The sequence below is a fragment of the Triturus cristatus genome, chromosome 9, assembly GCF_964204655.1.
Source record: "Triturus cristatus chromosome 9, aTriCri1.1, whole genome shotgun sequence".
In the NCBI taxonomy this organism is placed as follows: domain Eukaryota; kingdom Metazoa; phylum Chordata; class Amphibia; order Caudata; family Salamandridae; genus Triturus; species Triturus cristatus.
The window spans coordinates 49,323,260-49,341,121 of record NC_140592.1 but is presented as its reverse complement, the minus strand read 5'-3'; the positions used below and the strand labels follow the sequence as shown (position 1 = coordinate 49,341,121).

The following is a 17,862-nucleotide window of genomic DNA, read 5'->3' as shown; positions in this document are numbered from 1 at the left end:
TCGCTCCCACTTTTTTGCCATAGTCACAACTTAGAACCACCTTTCACACTGAAGGATCCACCCCAGCTATGACCTCTGCCATGAAAAGACAGACAGGACACCTTTGATGAAGAAGTTGGAGGTCGAAAAGCCCATCACCATCCAAACTCTCTTCCTCTAGTTGGTTGAAGAACTGGTAGCTTGCAGTCTTCTGCTGATTTTTTTAACCGGTTCCTCAAGTTGAAAGCCAAACAGGTTGACCCCACTGAAGGGGAGATGACATAGCAAAGTTTTCTGCAAGTCCTCTCCTTTCCGTGATCTAATCCAGATATGTGTCTAGCCGCTATTGCAGATCCTGCTGCAAATGCCGCTGCACATAGTTTATCAAATGAAGCATCAGGCAGGAACTTCACCTGCTGCTCCATCATGGTAAGATGTGAAGGACAGTCCTTGCCCAGCTGCACTTCAGCCACTGCCTGAAGGTCATGTTGGAGGGGCTGAACAGAACAGGTAGCACATGTACCTGCCCTCAAAGCAAACCTAGGTGCTGTGTGAGATCTCCCTACAATCTACTGCTTCACTACTTCAGTCTTGTTATCTGTGGCATCCGGAGGAGATGCTTCTTCATATACAATGGTTCCCTGCGAGGACAGCTCTTCCATCAACGAATCCACTCACAGCTACTGAAAGCTCCTCTTGTGAAAACCATCCAAGGGATATAATTTTATATGGAACTTAGGGAAACTGATTTACTCAATGGCAACGCATTATGTTGAAATTACTCCACTAATCGCCTTGTGGACTGGCATAGAATCTGGCTTCTTACACGTGTACGGAGAGAAATGTTTTTGCATCTTTCTCCAGTAGTGCAGTTGCACAAGGGAAATATTCTTGTGCATCTATTCATTCTTTCCTCTGGACGTACCTCCCTCTATAATCTCCCTCGTTAACAAAGGGATCAGAGTCTGGATCAAAATCCTAGGTGGGGGAATCCCTTCTTTCTTTGCAGGGGGTCTTCCCATTGCCAGGAAGGTTGCTTGAACTGCCTTGTTAATATTCAATTGAAGCAGCTCTAAAGGAGGTTGGCTGATTTCTGGCATTCTGGGGAGCTTATTCTCCTAATATCTCATTTTATTGAAGGACTTTTGATGCTCCATAGCAGCTGACAGCCTGTACATAAAGCAAAACTTCGATATTGTAGCTCATTAACCTCACCAAGAGCTGTTTGCTAAATGAATAGGTAACTTTTTCCACGTTACTGTTTCTATAGCAACCAGGCCTCGCACTAAGCCAAAACTTAGTGGGACCGCTGCCATCACTAGGTCAGGCATCGCTGTCCCAGCTCCGGAAACAAAGGTTGCTAACATACATCACACGTTGCTCATAATCACTCTGCGGAAGCGGCAGAGGCGACTATGGTGGCACATAACCCCAGCATGAAGACTGGCCAGCTTTGTCTATCCCAGACAGTCCCAGTGCTTGCCTGGGGCACAGAGGAAGGCCACTAGTGCAGGTCTATCTGCAGTTCATATTAGTTTAAAAACACACATTTCATATCAACATGATAATAAAATAATAAAGGATTAGACTTACTATATATAGATGTTCTGCCAATTTTGTAACAGATAAAAACAAGAAGTGATATTGTTTAGTCCTGCCTTTATGGGTCATGGTACTGGAAGGTGCTATATACGGCCATATTGGTGGGGGTCAATTTTAATATTACTAGTATGGGTGAAATATGTTCCCTGGTTACACAGAGCTCATGTGGGTTAGGACTGGGACAAGGCAGGTAATGCAGAGCCATGCACTAAATTTCATCCAATGGCTGATCAAGGTCTGATAAGCATGAGCGGAATGTCACTGCTGATTGGCAGCAGTCTTACCTGAGCTGAGATCTTTCGACCGTGCTCCAGTTCTGTGTCCAAATATCCATTGTTCTCTTTTCCTAACCCCTACAGATTCAAAAGATGAAGGAACATGTCAGAAACATCATTTGGTTGTAATTCTTACCAATAAAGGGGCATAGCGTAATCTGTTGGGGCTCAGGTGCATGTATCTGCTGGTGGTGTCCTACCTCCTGAAACCCCCCACAAAGTACATTATTTCTCCCCATTTTGCCATATGCACAATGCCTCTACCTCGCTCAACACAATTCCTGTCTGTTCAGTGTCCTTACAGTGCTTCTGCCTCACTCAGCCCACTCAATGCTTGTAGACTGCCTCGCCTCACTCAGCCCACTCAATGCTTGTAGACTGCCTCGCCTCACTCAGCCCACTCAATGCTTGTAGACTGCCTCGCCTCACTCAGCCCACTCAATGCTTGTAGACTGCCTCGCCTCACTCAGCCCACTCAATGCTTGTAGACTACCTCGCCTCACTCAGCCCACTCAATGCTTGTAGACTACCTCGCCTCACTCAGCCCACTCAATGCTTGTAGACTGCCTCGCCTCACTCAGCCCACTCAATGCTTGCAGACTGCTTCGCCTCACTCAGCCCACTCAATGCTTGTAGACTGCCTCGCCTCACTCAGCCCACTCAATGCTTGTAGACTGCCTCGCCGCACTCAGCCTACTCAATGCTTGTAGACTGCCTCGCCTCACTCAGCACACTTGGAGGCATATTTATGAACTCAACGAAAGTTGCAGCACCACATTGTATGAGAAGGAGCGAGCAGAACAGTGCCATGTCTACTAAGATCTGTAGTGCTGTATCTCTACCCCCCGGAGCTTTTTACTATTTTAATTTATTGTAACATGATTTGCTATGGGCTTTTATTTCAAGTTCCTACATCTATTATATTCTATTGGAGGGTGTTACCATACCAGGGGTTGGCCATGTTTGGTGCTTGACTTACTACTGTTACTTTTTGGCAGAAGTAATGTACACTTAAAATTTGACTTAACCCCCTTTTTCAGGGGCTTGGGACGTGCAAGTCTACACTTTTGAGTAACTTTACACTTGGTTTTATTGAATTGCCAAAAGTAGTAAAGTTACTTAAAATTATAAGAGTAAATAACACATGTAAATGACTCACAAGTGTAGATTCATCCCCGGGTCGGAAACCCCTCGGGAAGGGACCTGAACCCACATCCTGCAGCGCCCACACTGGTGGAGGCCTTGGCATGGACAACCAACACGAAGGAGGAGAGTACCTGCCCCCCGTTGCTGACTTTCAAGGACTCAAGGGACTCTGGGCCCAGCTGAAGGCAGCCAGGGCAGGTGCTGGGGTCTGTGGCCTTCTTGTGTTGCAGGGACAGGGCTGTGGATTTTGCTTCACCCCTCCCCCATCTTCTTACAGCCACACATGGATAGGGCTGTGAGCCTCAAAGGGTGTTCCTGTGACACTCCAGCCTGCATGCAGCTGCCTACCTGCTTACCTTAAACATCAACTAGGGGGGCATCATCTTTCCTGCCCTGGGCCTGCCACGTCAAAATCACTAAAAAGATCTGTGCCTTCCCCTTGCTCCCTGCCCTTTGTGCTGGCCAATCTCGGCCCCCTTTGAACGCCGCAATGGGCATTTAATTCAGAAGCACGTTGCTGCCCCGGCGCCCTCCTCAACTGCTCCCAACAACTGATTCCAATCACGACTGCGGTCAGGTCCAAAAAGGACTGGACTCTTAAAGAGATGGTAACAAAGCCTGCAGGGCAAGTGGTCAGTAACAAACCTTTTACACCTGAGGTGGACCATCTTTCAGAGCCAGAAGGATTCAGAGGGACCGGTGACACGGACTTTCTTGGCATCATTTTTCTCATCCCTCCAAGACAACTTGCAGGCGGTGAAGAGGGACCTCACAGCCGATCTACATGCAGTCTGCCGGGACTTGGAGGGGGTGGGGGACAGGGTGTCTGCTATGGAGGAACTGGAGTCTGGACGAGACAAAGAGGTGGAATGGCTCCAACAAGGAGTACTTCACTTGAAGGATCAGCACCTCGATCTTCAGGCCCACACCAAGGATTTGGAAAGCTGCTCTCGAAATAACGTGTGTTTCAAGGGAGTTTGACCCATGAGGAGGGGGCCAACCTACAGGAATATGTTGAGGTCCTCTTTCGACATATCTTAGGAGACACGGCGGACGCTGCCTTAAAACTCAACCGTGTTCATCACGTAGGACCACTGAGTGCAGGCAACATCCCCCCCCTGACAGTTTGACCTTTGTTCACGACACAAAAAGTGAAAGAAACCATTCTATGCAAAGCACGAGAGAGCCACCCAATTCAATTCCATGGCCTATCACCTGTGTTAAATCAGGACTTGTCTTCCATAACTCTTCAGAAATGCCAAGACATCCATCCCTGTCACTGTTCACCTACAAGAAGCTGGAATATTGTACCTCTGGGGTCATCCCTTCTGGACTATATTTCAATTTGATAAGAAACTGTTTCAATTTAAGTCCCTTCAGAAGGCCTATAAAGTACTCTGTATCTCAGATCCCACAGTAGAAGATACCCACAACAGCCCACAAGTGCATATGGCACGTAAGCACTCCAGATGGCATCGCACTAAAGGTTCCTCTATCAGCACGAAACCTGACCCTGCAACCATGGCGAAAGAGAGACAATTGGTTCTTAATACACTATCGGGGACACAGAGATGCCCAAGATGCCTTGAGCTTTAGAGAATTCTTCTATTACAATTCTGTTCTTCTAGACAGGAGGGCAGAGTGATGGTGGGGACAAAGGCTGGAGTCTGCTGTACAGACGTGTCAGTTTTACCATTTCGTCGCCTTTTTTTGCCTTTGGGATGATGCTTCCAAATTTGACTGCGATTGATTTCCTCCTCCGCTGCCAGCTGCATGTTCCCCGGCCTGCACCACACCATGATGGACTCTGGAGGCTGTTACTTTTAGACTGTTTCCATGTTCATTCTGATGTTATTTTTTATGGGGAATTTTCCTTTTTTTTTGCTCCTCAGTACAAACCCATTACTAGCCCCCCATTGATGGCTTATTGGGCTTATTCTTACACAAGATGGTTTTCATGACTACTTTCTGTCTCTACAGCCGGGATAATTACACAGCTCCCCCCGCCCTTATGTCCCAAGTTCTTAAGGTCCTTAGCCTCAATGTTCAGGGCCTAAATAATCCTGTCAAGCGGTCAGCAGTGCTCTCACTCCTAGAACAGTCTGGTTGTGACATATGTCTTCTTCAAGAGACCCACTTGCTTGCTAAAGATATCCCCAGAATAAAATATCGATGGTTCCCGCATCAACTCTGGTCTTCAGGTTCCTCTTTAAGAAGGGGGGGGTGGCCATTTTCTTCTCCTGTGGGTTCAGAGGGGAAGTTCTGTCTACAGTTATTGACGTCAAGGGACTTCTCCTCCAAGTCCCACTTAATCTGGGCACTTTCTGTTTCACGCTGGTAAATATATGAACGCCAGGAGTCCTTTGTTATGAACTCCTTAATAGCCGCTCTGGGAACTCACAATGCTTCTATTTTGATGGGAGGGTGGTATGAATTTTGTAATGGACGCTGAACTGGGCCATTGTTGACAATATTCTAGTCAACAGGGCGCTTTCTCTGCTTCAGGTTTACAGTGGATGGGAGAGTGTGGACTGCAGGATGTTTGGTGCCAGCTTCATCCCTCGACTAGGGACTATACATTTTACTCCACAGCACACAAAAAATATGCATGTATTGACCATTTCTTAGCCAGCCCGACTCTCGTAGCCCGTATCACAGAGGCAGTCATTGCTCCCCGGTCAGTCTCAGACCATGCGCCCCTTCAAATATCTATCCAGCTGGACATCGCTCAGTCACAGTCTTCACACTAGCGACTCTTTACTGTAGCCTCCCACTGCAGTCAATTCTCTTTAGAAGTCTCTAACAGACTATCTTCATGCCAACGACACGGGGGAGGTATCCCTGTCATCAATTTGGGAAGCCTTGACACTGAGATGAGGGGAGAACTCATAGCATTCTCAGCGGCTGAAAACCACAGACGCCGGGACAAATGCCAACTTATGGAGAAGTCGCTCACAGAGGTAGAGGCCATCCAGAAGCAGATTAGTGTCCACAGAATCTGGCGGGAGCTAGCAATAAAGAGGCTAGTTCTTAAATGCCTTGATTTTGATAGGGCGGAATATGCCCTGCTATGCCTTAAACATAAATTCTACCTTGGTAGTAATCGCTGTGGGTGTGTGCTCGCACATCGCCTCCGTAGCAAAATCCAATCCGGGCCCATGAAGGTGATCTGCACTGATCTCCCCGCGGAGGTGCGCTCAGACGTCGACAGTGCCTCTGCTTTTCAGGCTTTCTACAGTTCTCTTTACTCCGCTTCTGATGGCCCTAGGGGGACCCTCTCCGCTACCATAACGGGACAGCTCTGACTCCCGTTCCTGAGATGAAAGCTGAGGCGCTTGACCAACCCATACGTATAGAGAAGGTAATATCGGCGATGACTCGCCTAAAGACTTTGAAAGCGCTGGGTCCATATGGCTTCACTGCCCAATTCTATAAAATATTTGGCCATGAGCTTGCCGCCCTATTAACTCATGTCTCTACAACTCCTCCGCTGACTCTGGCTTCCTTACTGACTCGGGATGGAAGCTTCTATTTCGGTTCTACCTAAGCCAGTCAGGGACCCTGCACTCTGCAGGACATATAGACCTATTTCTCTTCTAAATATAGATGCCAAGTCATTCACGGACATCTTGGCAAACTGGCTGAAGCTACTCATACGGGGTCTGGTTAATCCGGATCAGACAGGCTTTATCCCAGTATGTAAAATGCAGTGATAATACCAAATGTCTTATGCACATTCTGGATAAGATCCACTGGTCACGGAAGGAAGAATTGCTTCTCTCCATCGATGCCAAAAAGGCATTTCACTGCGCCAACTGGCCCTACAAAAATTTGGTTTTGGAAACAAATTCAACAGATGAGCCAATTGTATATATCGTGCCCCTGCCCCTCAGTGTGGGTCAATGGGGTTTCGTCCTCTACTTTCCCTATACTACGGGGAACAGGCAATGGGTTGCCCTCTATCCCCCCTTCTCTTTGCTCTCTACATGGAGCCCATGGCGCAGCAGATAAGGTACAAACCGGGCATCATGAGGATTCTTTTCGCGAGAGACCACCATCTTATTAGTTTGTTTACTGATGACGTTATCCTATCGATGACTAACCCGCTGTCCCCGCTGCCTGCTGTGATAAAAGAGCTCTGGCTCTTCGTAGGGGTCTCTGGTTTGAAAGTAAACCTCCAAAAATCTCAAATTCTGAACGTCTCGGTCACCCCCACATGAATCTGCCCTACCCTTTGCCTGGGTGACAGATCATATTCCCTACTTGGACATTAAGCTACCTCAGACTCATCCTAGGACCGTGGCTTTGAATTACTCTGACCTTCTTGCCCAGACTAATAGGACCCTGTCTGCTTGGAGCTAACTTCGCCTCTCTTGGACAGGTAAAATAGCGGCAGTTAAAATGACTATTCCCCCATGCATACTTTACATCTTCCAGACGCTCCCGCTGACCCCCCCCCCTCCCAGCGCTCTCCGGTCCCTGTGATTGGCTATTGATAGCTTCATCTGGATGCCAAGAAACCTAGACTCAACCAAAAGATACTATACTGCTAGAAATGAGATGGAAGACTTCAGTCCCCTTAATATTCTGCTACTATCAAGCCGAACAGCTCTGCTTTCTTGTGGATTGGAATCGCCCACTCTCTAAGGGACATTTGATCTTTATGGACCAGGTTGTGGCTGGCTTCAGCATTTGGAAAGACGTATGGCTACCACGTAAACATAGAGCATGGAGCCTCTAATCCTCACCAGTGACAAGCTCGACATCTAAAGTGTGAGACTCAGTAGCACTTTGGTCCGGCCTTACGGCGTTTCTCTCCCAAATTATGTTGATTCTCGCTAATCCTAATTTCCCTCAGGGCCAGAACCTGAGGTGTTTTATTGATGGTCCAATGGGGCTGTAAGCGCATAGGTTCTCTTTTCGATCAAGATGGGCTTATCCCCTTTGACCAACTAAAAGTGGACTATTCTCTGACTGCAGCGGACCTCTTCTACTATGTGCAGCTATGGTATTGGATGACAATGTCGGAGTATAAGCAAGGGGCATCCCAACCTATGATCCCCTTCGAAAAATGGCTGCTTCTTAAAACAGATGATAAACGTCTTATAAGCGAATTATAAGGTTTTCTGTCCAGGGAGGGTCCCACTACAAAGACACGGTGCAGGCGCATTGGGAGGCAAAGATCGGGAGGGCCCTAACCGCCAAAGAATGGAGGGAAATCTTTTACAGAGCACATCACATAGCACATAACATGGCCAGCACGGAGACTGCCTGCAAATTGTCTCCTACTGGTATTTAACTGCTGCGCAACTTCATAGGTGGAACCCAGGTCGTTCCAATGAATGCTGGCGGGGATGTGGACAAACTGGAATTCTCCCTTATCTCTATGGCACTGTCCCAAACTCTATCGACTTTGGGACTAAGTATTGACTTACATTGATACTGCTTTCCATACTTCCATTCTGAAGTTCCTAGTTTACTCTATTCTAACCCCTTGATATATCCCCTCGACTCCAACCAAGGCTGACAAATGTCACTAGGGGTGGCACAACAAGTGATTCTATCACTTTGGGGGACAGATAAGATTCCAGACCACACTTCATGGTTGATAAGCTGTGGTTCATCTTGGGGATGGAGAGAATGTCCATATCTGTAGATCCCAATAGAGTTTATCTTATCCGAATGTCTGTGCTCCTTTTTTCCGGATCTTAGCCTCTGAATTTGAAGAGTTGACATGTTCCAAATACATATGGATATCCCGACTGATCCCCACGAAACCCCGACAGGGTTAAAACACTTCTGCCCACGCAGCTATGCGTCTCTCTTAAGCTTGGGTCATGGGCACATAGCTAAGGAGTATAAGAGTTAAATACGGAAGAGCAAGGGGGGTGAGGAGGGTTAGTAAAAGAGGTTTTGCCATCCTTTCCGACTCGCAGATCGAAGGGAGCATAAACAGGGTGTTCCCTTCACATTTGTAATTCATAATGGGATGCATCAGTGGTTAATGACTGCAGATGCTGTTACAAACCATTAGTTTTGGAGTTGGGGTGGTAACTGATCTGAAAAGGTAAAGGTGTACACTTTCGTCTTTGTGAATGGTGTTTGCTCTCCCCCTGTCTTCCGAAACGGGGTACATTTGTTATTGAAAAGACGCACCGGTTCCCTCAATGGACGTGGCTGCTTTTAAAGAATGCGCCCCGTCTCTGAAAGTAAATGCAGCGACGGAGCTCCTGCCGTGCCTTGGAGGGCTCCAGCCCTGCGTTTGCATCCAATCACGAGGAGTCAGAAATTGTGACCTGACTAATTAATATTCATTGACAGGTTGTTTTGTACCCACTGCAGGTGTGCAATTTGTGATGCGGCCTGTTAGTACTCAGGTTGCACCGCAAGTTCCATTCCCATTCGCAAACCAGTCGGTCTGCAAATTGTCCATCCTTGGTCTGCGAATGGAAAGTGTACGTCTGGCCCTTATTCAAATATGATCTCTTGGAGGTAGTTGTTTGAAATAAACCTCAAGTGGATGAATGGCAAGGACTCTTCAGCACAAGTTCCATCTTCTCGTTACAAATGGATACAGGTGCTCACAGTCGAAGGAATTACACCTTCCTTGGTCCCTCCAATGAAGTCACAGGGAGTTCAACTTAGGAAATTGTAGCTTTCTGATGCGCTTTTTGCAATGATCATACTTAAGGAATGTGAAAAGATATGCTATGGACTTTAACATAAATGCTGCATAACTGTAAACTTTAGACCTCTGTGTACCATCACATTTCTTGTCAAAATCAGCAAGGAGACAAACATATTCCTGTCAACTAATGCACCCATCCAACCTCTCCTTTGTCGCCAAGACCAGTCATTATGATCATGGTGCCACTGCCAATCACCCCCTGCCAACCAAGGGCATTGTGAAGAGGATATTCAGACCAACGCCTGTCTTGCCTCCCTGCCCATGGCCATGATCAGTCAATATGACAGAGACGTCCAGGCTACTCGCGCCTAACCATAGTTCCCTACTCACCAAGATCATGCTGGAGAAGACGTCCAGATTACTTTTCAACATCTTAGTATCAACTCTTGCCTTCCGACCAAGATGAGCAAAGTGAAGCGTGCCCAGCGACAAGCCTCTGTCTGCCCTCCTCTCCCTCAACAAAATCGTTATCATGAAAGGCATTCACACAACTGATGCCCAAGCAAACTAAAGAGAAAAATACATCGAAATGGCGCTCCCATATGTAGCCTCTCTGTTCTCAGTAAGATTACCAAGATGCTCCCACGCTAACCTCAAGTAGCTGCAAATAACATCTCCTGGTTTCATTTTCAACCTCACCCCACCACTAACCCCTCCCTGCTCAAATATTCAGTATGATCAGGACCTCAGGTAATCAGTGCTCTTTCAAATGTCAGGAATTGAAAGACAGCTGCATTACTTTCTGAGATGTAGGCAACACACTGATGATGTCATATGGCTGGGGCAACTGGGGAGGCAAGTAACTGAACCCACTTGTTACTCCACAAGCAAGCTGTGTGTGTTGCCAAAAACAACTATCATCCTGCATAGAAACAACTAAACTACAAAATATAACAATGCACTTCCTACATTCCATCCTCTTCAATACTTACCTCTCCCCAGTCCTCACCCTTCTGAAGCAGAGCAGCAAATAATCCCTTAGGAAATTAACAGGATCCAAAAAATACTAACATCTGTCCCACAACCAGCACTCAAAATTCCAGTTCCTTCCATTCGTCTTCCACTTGATTATCACAGCCTTAACACCGTCAACACTTGCTTCCGCCTGACTGACATAAGCCAACCACAACACCCCCATCTCTCTATTTAGGCAACAAGATAGAGGTGATGCTGCCAGGTGATCAAAGGTTATTTTGGCAAAAAGTAAACAATTCCAGCAACTGCCCTTCTGAGGTTCCCACAAGAATTATTGCTGAGGAATCCTGGGTACCATACCTGGATGGTTTATAGCCCACGTCAGTTATGCAAGATAGTTTACAGTCCGGTCCTGTTAGGTGTCCCGATTGGTTGGAGATTAAATCAACAATTGAGATCCTTAAATTAAGTGGAGCAGCTGGGCCGGACAATTTACCTGCAGTATTAATTAGGTTAAATGGTGATTGGTGGGCCTGGATTCATGCACATCTGTTTGGGCAGCTAATTAAAATAGTGCTTTATCCCACTACTTGGAAAAGATCATTGGATAAGCCCATGTTTAAAAAAGGTCATGGAAATTCGACAACCCATTATAGACTAATTAGCCTCCTGGATAGTTGGAGAAAATCTCACTGAAGCATCTGGAAGAATGGGTGCGAGACAATAGAGCAGCGAGGGAGAGGACTCCGAGAGTGCCACTCTACTGTGGATCACTATTGTGCCTTATGGGCTTTCATTAGAAAATCTCTGGCAGGAATCCAGAGGCTGTGCTGCTATTGGTTTATCGATTTCCGCACAGCTCTCGACGCAGTGGTTAAATTAAGTGGCTGGAATATGCCCTATGATCTTTTGTGTATGATCCAGCATCAACATACTAAATATTGGCAGAGGTAGAATTGGACAAGTCTGGGTGATTATCAAGAACAATAGAAATTCAGTATGGTTGGGCCCAGGGCTGTATCCTGGCCTGAACATTTTTAGGTTGTTTGTGGCAGATCCGCCCACCATTTTAAAATGATCTAATTCATTCTCACCAAAGGTGGAGTCTACACATATCCCATGACTCCTATATGGGGAGGACCTTCTCCTACACCACACGCCATTAGGCCTACAAAGGAAATTAGAAACTCTTGAAGCATAATGTAAAAATAATTTTCTATAAATATAAATATTTAGGACTGACATTCACTGGGAACCTCAAATGGAATACCCACATGAAAAATGTAAAGACCAGAGTTCTGCTATAAATGAGTTGTTTCCTAAAATTCTATGAGATGTATGGGGGGGCTCTCACTTGCCCCCCTTATGAAAGTAAAGTATGGGGCAGAGGTTCTTTGCCTAGATCCTAAACTTATTTGGGAGCCAGTGGAGACTGCAGCTCTCAAATGTTTACTTAGCATTTGTATAGGAGCCATGGAGTAAAGTATAAGGTTGGAATTAAAACACATCTCATGGCATCTTATGGTCATCTTCCGCACCCTGAGGGTCCACAAGTTATCCCATGATGAAGAACCAACAAAATTTTGAAAGCTATGCTGGGATAAAATTCTTATTAGCGAAAGAAAGTGGGCCAGGGCTATGCTCGATAGGGTCAATGAAATTAAAACCATGCACACTTTGACGGAATCAAGAAGAACCTGGGTACCTTTCCTCAACAAACAAGCGCTGGATGTGGCTTATCTGTTGGAGACACCTTCAGTAAGGTTCATATTGAATACCTTAGGTCATGATGATGTTTTCCCGTACCTTACCCAGTTGCCTGAACCCAAGCTGTGTAGGGAAATTTTGAAGATGAGGCTGGGGTGCACTCTAAATTTCTCCATGCCTTAATGGCACATGGGTGTAAAAATGTTTTTTGTTTGTGTTTTTTAAATGTGAATTTTTCTTTATGTCAGGTTTTTTATGGATTGTGCGTTCAACAAGTCTGCCCACATCAAGTTTATAAGGCCTATGTTTTTAAAATATCAGATGCAATCCAGACATAATGCAATTGCACTTTTGTCCAATATGCGATATTTGGACGTGGCAGTGGGAATTGCACATTTTCTACTTTCGATTAAGCAGAGCTTTTGATATTGTTTTTTTATATTGTTTTTGCCTCTTTGTATTAATTGTTTTTAGAATGTTTTAATGGACAATTGTCGAAATAAACTTATTGATACTTACTATTAATAGGCAAGACACAGCGCAGCAAGTTATTCAGCGTCCAATCACAGTGCAGTTATGTTTTATTATGATATGCCCTAGCTGAGTCCACATTTGACTGTACCTGAAACACCTGAAAGATGACCCTTTTTCACCTGTAGGCCTAGACCTTTAAAGTCTTTCATCCCCGTGGTTGGTAGCACTGCAGACCTACACATCTCAGTGAAGAAACCATCGATACAGTTGTTCTCTCCAGTCATTCCAGTCAACAGCATCCATACATCTCCTGCACACTGCACCTGCCAGAACATAAGGTGAAGTTTGTGCTTCCGACATTCATACTTCATTTCCCTGAAACTGAATTTTCTGCCTAAATCTTCAGCAGATAAATTCACATGGACAATACTATGTGCCTTAAAGTGATTACGAAAAAACCCAAAGTAAGATAGTGGCTGCTTGCCTTCGCCATCTCCTCTTCTATCACCGCCTGAATTTTTTTAGCTTTCTTCTCTTCTTTCTTCTTCATCTCCTTCTGGTGTTTAATCGCTTTCCTTTTCTTCTCAATCAGCTTGTTCACGTCAATGCCAATCTGGAAGAGAGTATTTATTTATGTGAGTTTTATATAGCACTGGATAGACCCAAGGGTATCGAAGAGTCTTACATGTTTTGAGAATAAATTTACAAAACGTACATGATGAAAGTCAAGTGGGCTTCGCAAACAGTCATATAAAAAAATATAGGACAACAGAGAGCACTAAAGCAGACCACCACAGTAAGGATACAGTAATATATGGCAATCAAGCAATTTGGTACTGAGGACGTCCCACGCCTGATCTGGGAGAACTTCTCATGTCACGGAATTCCAGCATCCAAGTCTGCAACCAAGCAGCACAGTAGCAGAGTCAATCCTTCAGGGACCAAAGCCCGATGGATCACCAGAATTGAAGAGTACACGCACTTCAACAGAAAAAGTGTGGAGCCGACTTGGGCAAAATGAAACAAGGTATACTGCAAACAATGTTATGACGAAATGTTCCTCCACTTAAGAAGAAAATGTGTGTGGTCTAATTTCTAAAAAGGGGGTTGCCTGAACATACACGGTGAAAGTTTACAATATCTAACACAAGCTGTAGTTCCAATATCACACATGGGGCTGGTTCACTTTGTTGTGAATGACTGAGTAATGCAGCCTTGTATAGAATCCCTCTACATAGTGTTTAGTTTGTCCTTCACCGTAAGGTGCAGGCGTGGAGGCCCTTTGGAGCAAAGATCAAAATCCTGAGGATGAATCTTGAGTGGACAGCTCAGAAAATTTGCAAAAGAGCAGCACTGGTCCTTGCCCCCTATTCAATCACAAAGAATAAGCCCATCTCCAAATTGGAATTAGAATGGCACGTGCTTTGAATCGTTTGCTTTGATAAACAAAATGTGACTGACCCAAAAGTGGCTCATGACAAATGTTACTGATGAATGCCTTAATGAACAGAGAAAAACACCCTTACAGAGAGGGGCTGAGCATCAAGAGTCCAATAACAGAAAAAGAAAGGCGACCAAAGATGTGTCATCCCATATTATAATAAGACTGGACCGTCTTGGGCACTTGGCGAACAACAACACATAATAAGAGAGGTAAGGGGGAAAAGACAGAGCAACATGTAGGGGACTGTTCTAAGAGGCGGGTTATGAAGAATATTGCTCTTCAGGTGCTCTTCAGAAGACCCTGCAGTGCTGCGTGCCGCCAATGTTTTTCCGAAGGATCCTGTTCTCTCACTCAATTATCCTAGCAAAAAAACACTGAAATCTGCCTGGCGCAGCTGATTGCTGAAGATTAAGGGCCACCGGTGATTCATAGGAGCTGGGCATTAGGCCACAGCTTCTGTGATGGGTAACTTGCCATATTTGTATATCCTTCCTTCCTAGGTTGCCTTGCTTTATATCATGGACCTGCTCCTGTGCTGACAGCCTGAAGCCATGCATGCCTGAGAGAAGGGCCATATGTAGGTAATTTCTATTTACCGATTCCTAAATACCGAATTTTACCGATTCGGTATTTAAGAATCGGTAAATAGAATGTAGGTAAAAAATCGGTAACTTTTACCGATTCGGTAATATTCGTTATTACAGATTCTGTATTTACTGAATCGGTAATAAGGCATACCTTCCCATTCATTCCTATGGGCCTGGAGGCCCATAGGAATGAATGGGAAGCCATTCACTATTACCGATTCGGTAAATACCGAATCGGTAATAAGGGGAGCATATTCAAGGGTGGCAGGGTGTCACATTGACACCCTGTTGCACCCCTGAATCGTGCATGTGTGCACATGTGGCGCACATACATGCCCTAAGGGCATGTATGTCTGCCACATGGCACTTTTAAAAAAGCACAAAATTGCTTTTGAAAAGGTATTCGGTATTTACCATCAACTTGTAGTTGGTGGTAAATAACGAATCCTTAAACCAAAAATGCACTCACTTGAGTGCTACCTACATAGGATTTACGGATTCGGTAATTTACCGATTCAGTATTTGACCGATTTCTTAAAATACCGATTCGGTAAATTACCGAATCCTTAAAACCTGCCTCCTACATTAGAAAGGGCTAAATACCGGTCGGTAACGGGAAAATTACCGATTTTCGGCTGTTACCGACCGGTATTTAGCTATCTACATATGGCCCTTAGTGCTGTCTTGTTCCTTTTGAATTCCCTAATGATGACACAAACTGCCTACTTTCCCCCTGTGCTTGCCTGTGAATTCCCTCTCTGTCAGTTCATCCCTTCTGGCAGCACAAGATAACAGACAATAGCAGTGGTCCAGCCTAGACAAGATGTTTGCTGCTACCATTAGTGCCTGAAGTGGGCGAGGAAGACAAAGAAGGATCTTTTTTAACAATCTCGTTTGGTAAAAGCAGGATGAACCACTATGTTCACCTTTTCCCTCGCTGTCAAATTCTCATCAAAAGAAAAACCAAGCTTTTGACCTTGGATACTGGTGAAGGTGGAGATCCCGTGTGTGCCGGACAGAAATCTGGTTCATACAAACCGAACCATCCTGGAATTAGGACCTCAACCAGTGCCAACATTATCAGCACATTACTATCACACTAAGTCAAGAAAATTATAATTTCAATCAAAGCATATCCATTTCCAACTCAGATCAAGAAAGTACTGGTTTGTCAGGTAGATGGCATTGCTGACTTTAGTCAGCTTTCCTTGAAGCTTGACTCAGTGGATAAGGTGGTGCTTCTTGGACGATGTTCTAACCTTGTACACCGATACAGAGGGCCCCCGGATTGTTGGTCAGGTAGGTCATTTATCCTGAGCTTCAAGCTCAAGAGGTGGGGGAGGGGGGTAGATTTAGAAATGTGTTCATATTTTGGTACTTTTTTAATGCTAGAATTAATGCTAGAGGCTTCAAAGCTGAAAGCTGACTAAGCCAATTTCCTATGGAGCTACCAAAAAGTCACTGTTGTCCCACCTGAAGCTAATGCCACTGGTCATGGGTATAGCTAAAATCATGCTAAATAAAAGGAAAGCCTTAACTCATTCACAAAGCATCTCTGGTTCACAACTAGCGTGGATGAGGTACTTGTAGGTGCCATTATGTGGTTTCCTTACATTTGGTCAAAGGAAGGCAAGATGGACGCTAATTTGCTCAAGTTTGGGAAACAAATGAATCTAGCATGCTATTATCTTGGATTTAAATCTCTTCATGACTCTTAAACTTGGAGCAAACATGAAATCTGACTATTTGAGCACATATTGCTGCCTTTTCCAATGAGTTTAGGGGCTTCACTGGGAGTGAAATGTCCAGCTCTCAGGCCAGGCGCATCCATCACGTAAACAGGCGGCTGGTTCTGTAGATCACTTGCATTCTTTCTGCAATGGGAAAGCTACACATACAACCTCATTCCTCAGGCCCTTCTTTCTTTGTCAATTCACCAATGGCTAATGTTAAGCACCTGGGTCTCGCTCACGCAGAACCTGCCAAAAGCCATCATTATGTTCTGCTCCAAAGATCTCTTTATATTGCTCATTCGCAGGGCTGAGTTGTCAGAGTGAGTCTGTGTGCTCAGATACCTCTAAGGCGTGTTTAAGTTGAAACGTCTTGGGTGAAGGAAGAATCTTACTTGGTTTAGAGTTTGGCGACAGAATATTCCACCAAAAACTAAGCAGAGTACCCTGTCTGCCAAACTGCCATACTGACAGTCTGCCTGATCTGTTTAGAGTAAGGCCGACTCTCATGTTTCTAATGATGGTGCTTCTGCTGGCTTGGCGGGCCACTTTCCAAACTCAAAATCCGTAAATTGCAACTCACACCAGGAACTCTCTCCTTTTCTACATTAAAAAACGACTTCTTTGTACCTTCGTTCTGGAGAAAGATGATGCTTTATGACCTCGGTAGGGGCAGAAAGTTTTAGGACCCTTGGTAAAGTAACATTTTGGTGTCCCAATCCACTGGCAATAAGGCAATTTTGATGTTTGTAGCAGCAAACAGGTGCACTCTTGATGGTGGCACCCAAGGTTGCTTTCCAGTATTGCCTTAGTGAGGGAAAGTCGTGGTAAGGCTCATTCTTCGTAATATTTTCTTTTCCTATTCTGGGCATTCTCCTCAATAAGATTCCATTATGAATTTATTAAATGAAGTTCCAAGCCTGGGCGAACTGTTTTTGGCATGCAGGAAGCTGGAGTTGCCGTACAACTTCAGTATAGGCCTGGCTCCAGGTGGAGATATTCAAGGGCAAGCCCACTGAACAATCGAGGACAACATACAACAGTTCACGCAGCATTTTAGCAAGTGGTCTGAAGAGCCTGTCAACCAAGATGTTTTAGAACTAGGCAAACATTCATTTCAAAATTAATATGCTGTGGAATGAAGGACTGCATATGTTTGATATATTATTAAGGTGCCTAGTCAGGGTAGAGTGAAACACAGCTGTTTTAGGCTGGCAGAGTGGTACCATTAAAGTATCAGGAGGTCATTTAAGAGTTGGTGGTATGGAGACAATGGGGAAAAAATGGCAGATGTACCTTCTACCAAACTCTTGTG

At 45.1% G+C, this 17,862-nt stretch overlaps 1 protein-coding gene across 3 annotated transcripts in view; it reads right to left on the bottom strand.

The window, feature by feature from the left end:
• SLC26A6 (solute carrier family 26 member 6) overlaps window positions 1–17,862 on the bottom strand; it is a 209,031-nt gene that overhangs the window by 37,888 nt on the left and 153,281 nt on the right. For all 3 annotated transcript variants that reach the window (XM_085624368.1, XM_085624367.1, XM_085624369.1), the window contains 2 exons: window positions 13,271–13,399; window positions 1,866–1,934 (listed from right to left, as the gene is read on the bottom strand). In XM_085624368.1, the coding sequence (XP_085480494.1) occupies window positions 1,866–1,934; window positions 13,271–13,399 (198 nt within the window). The remainder of the gene's footprint in view (window positions 1–1,865; window positions 1,935–13,270; window positions 13,400–17,862) is intronic.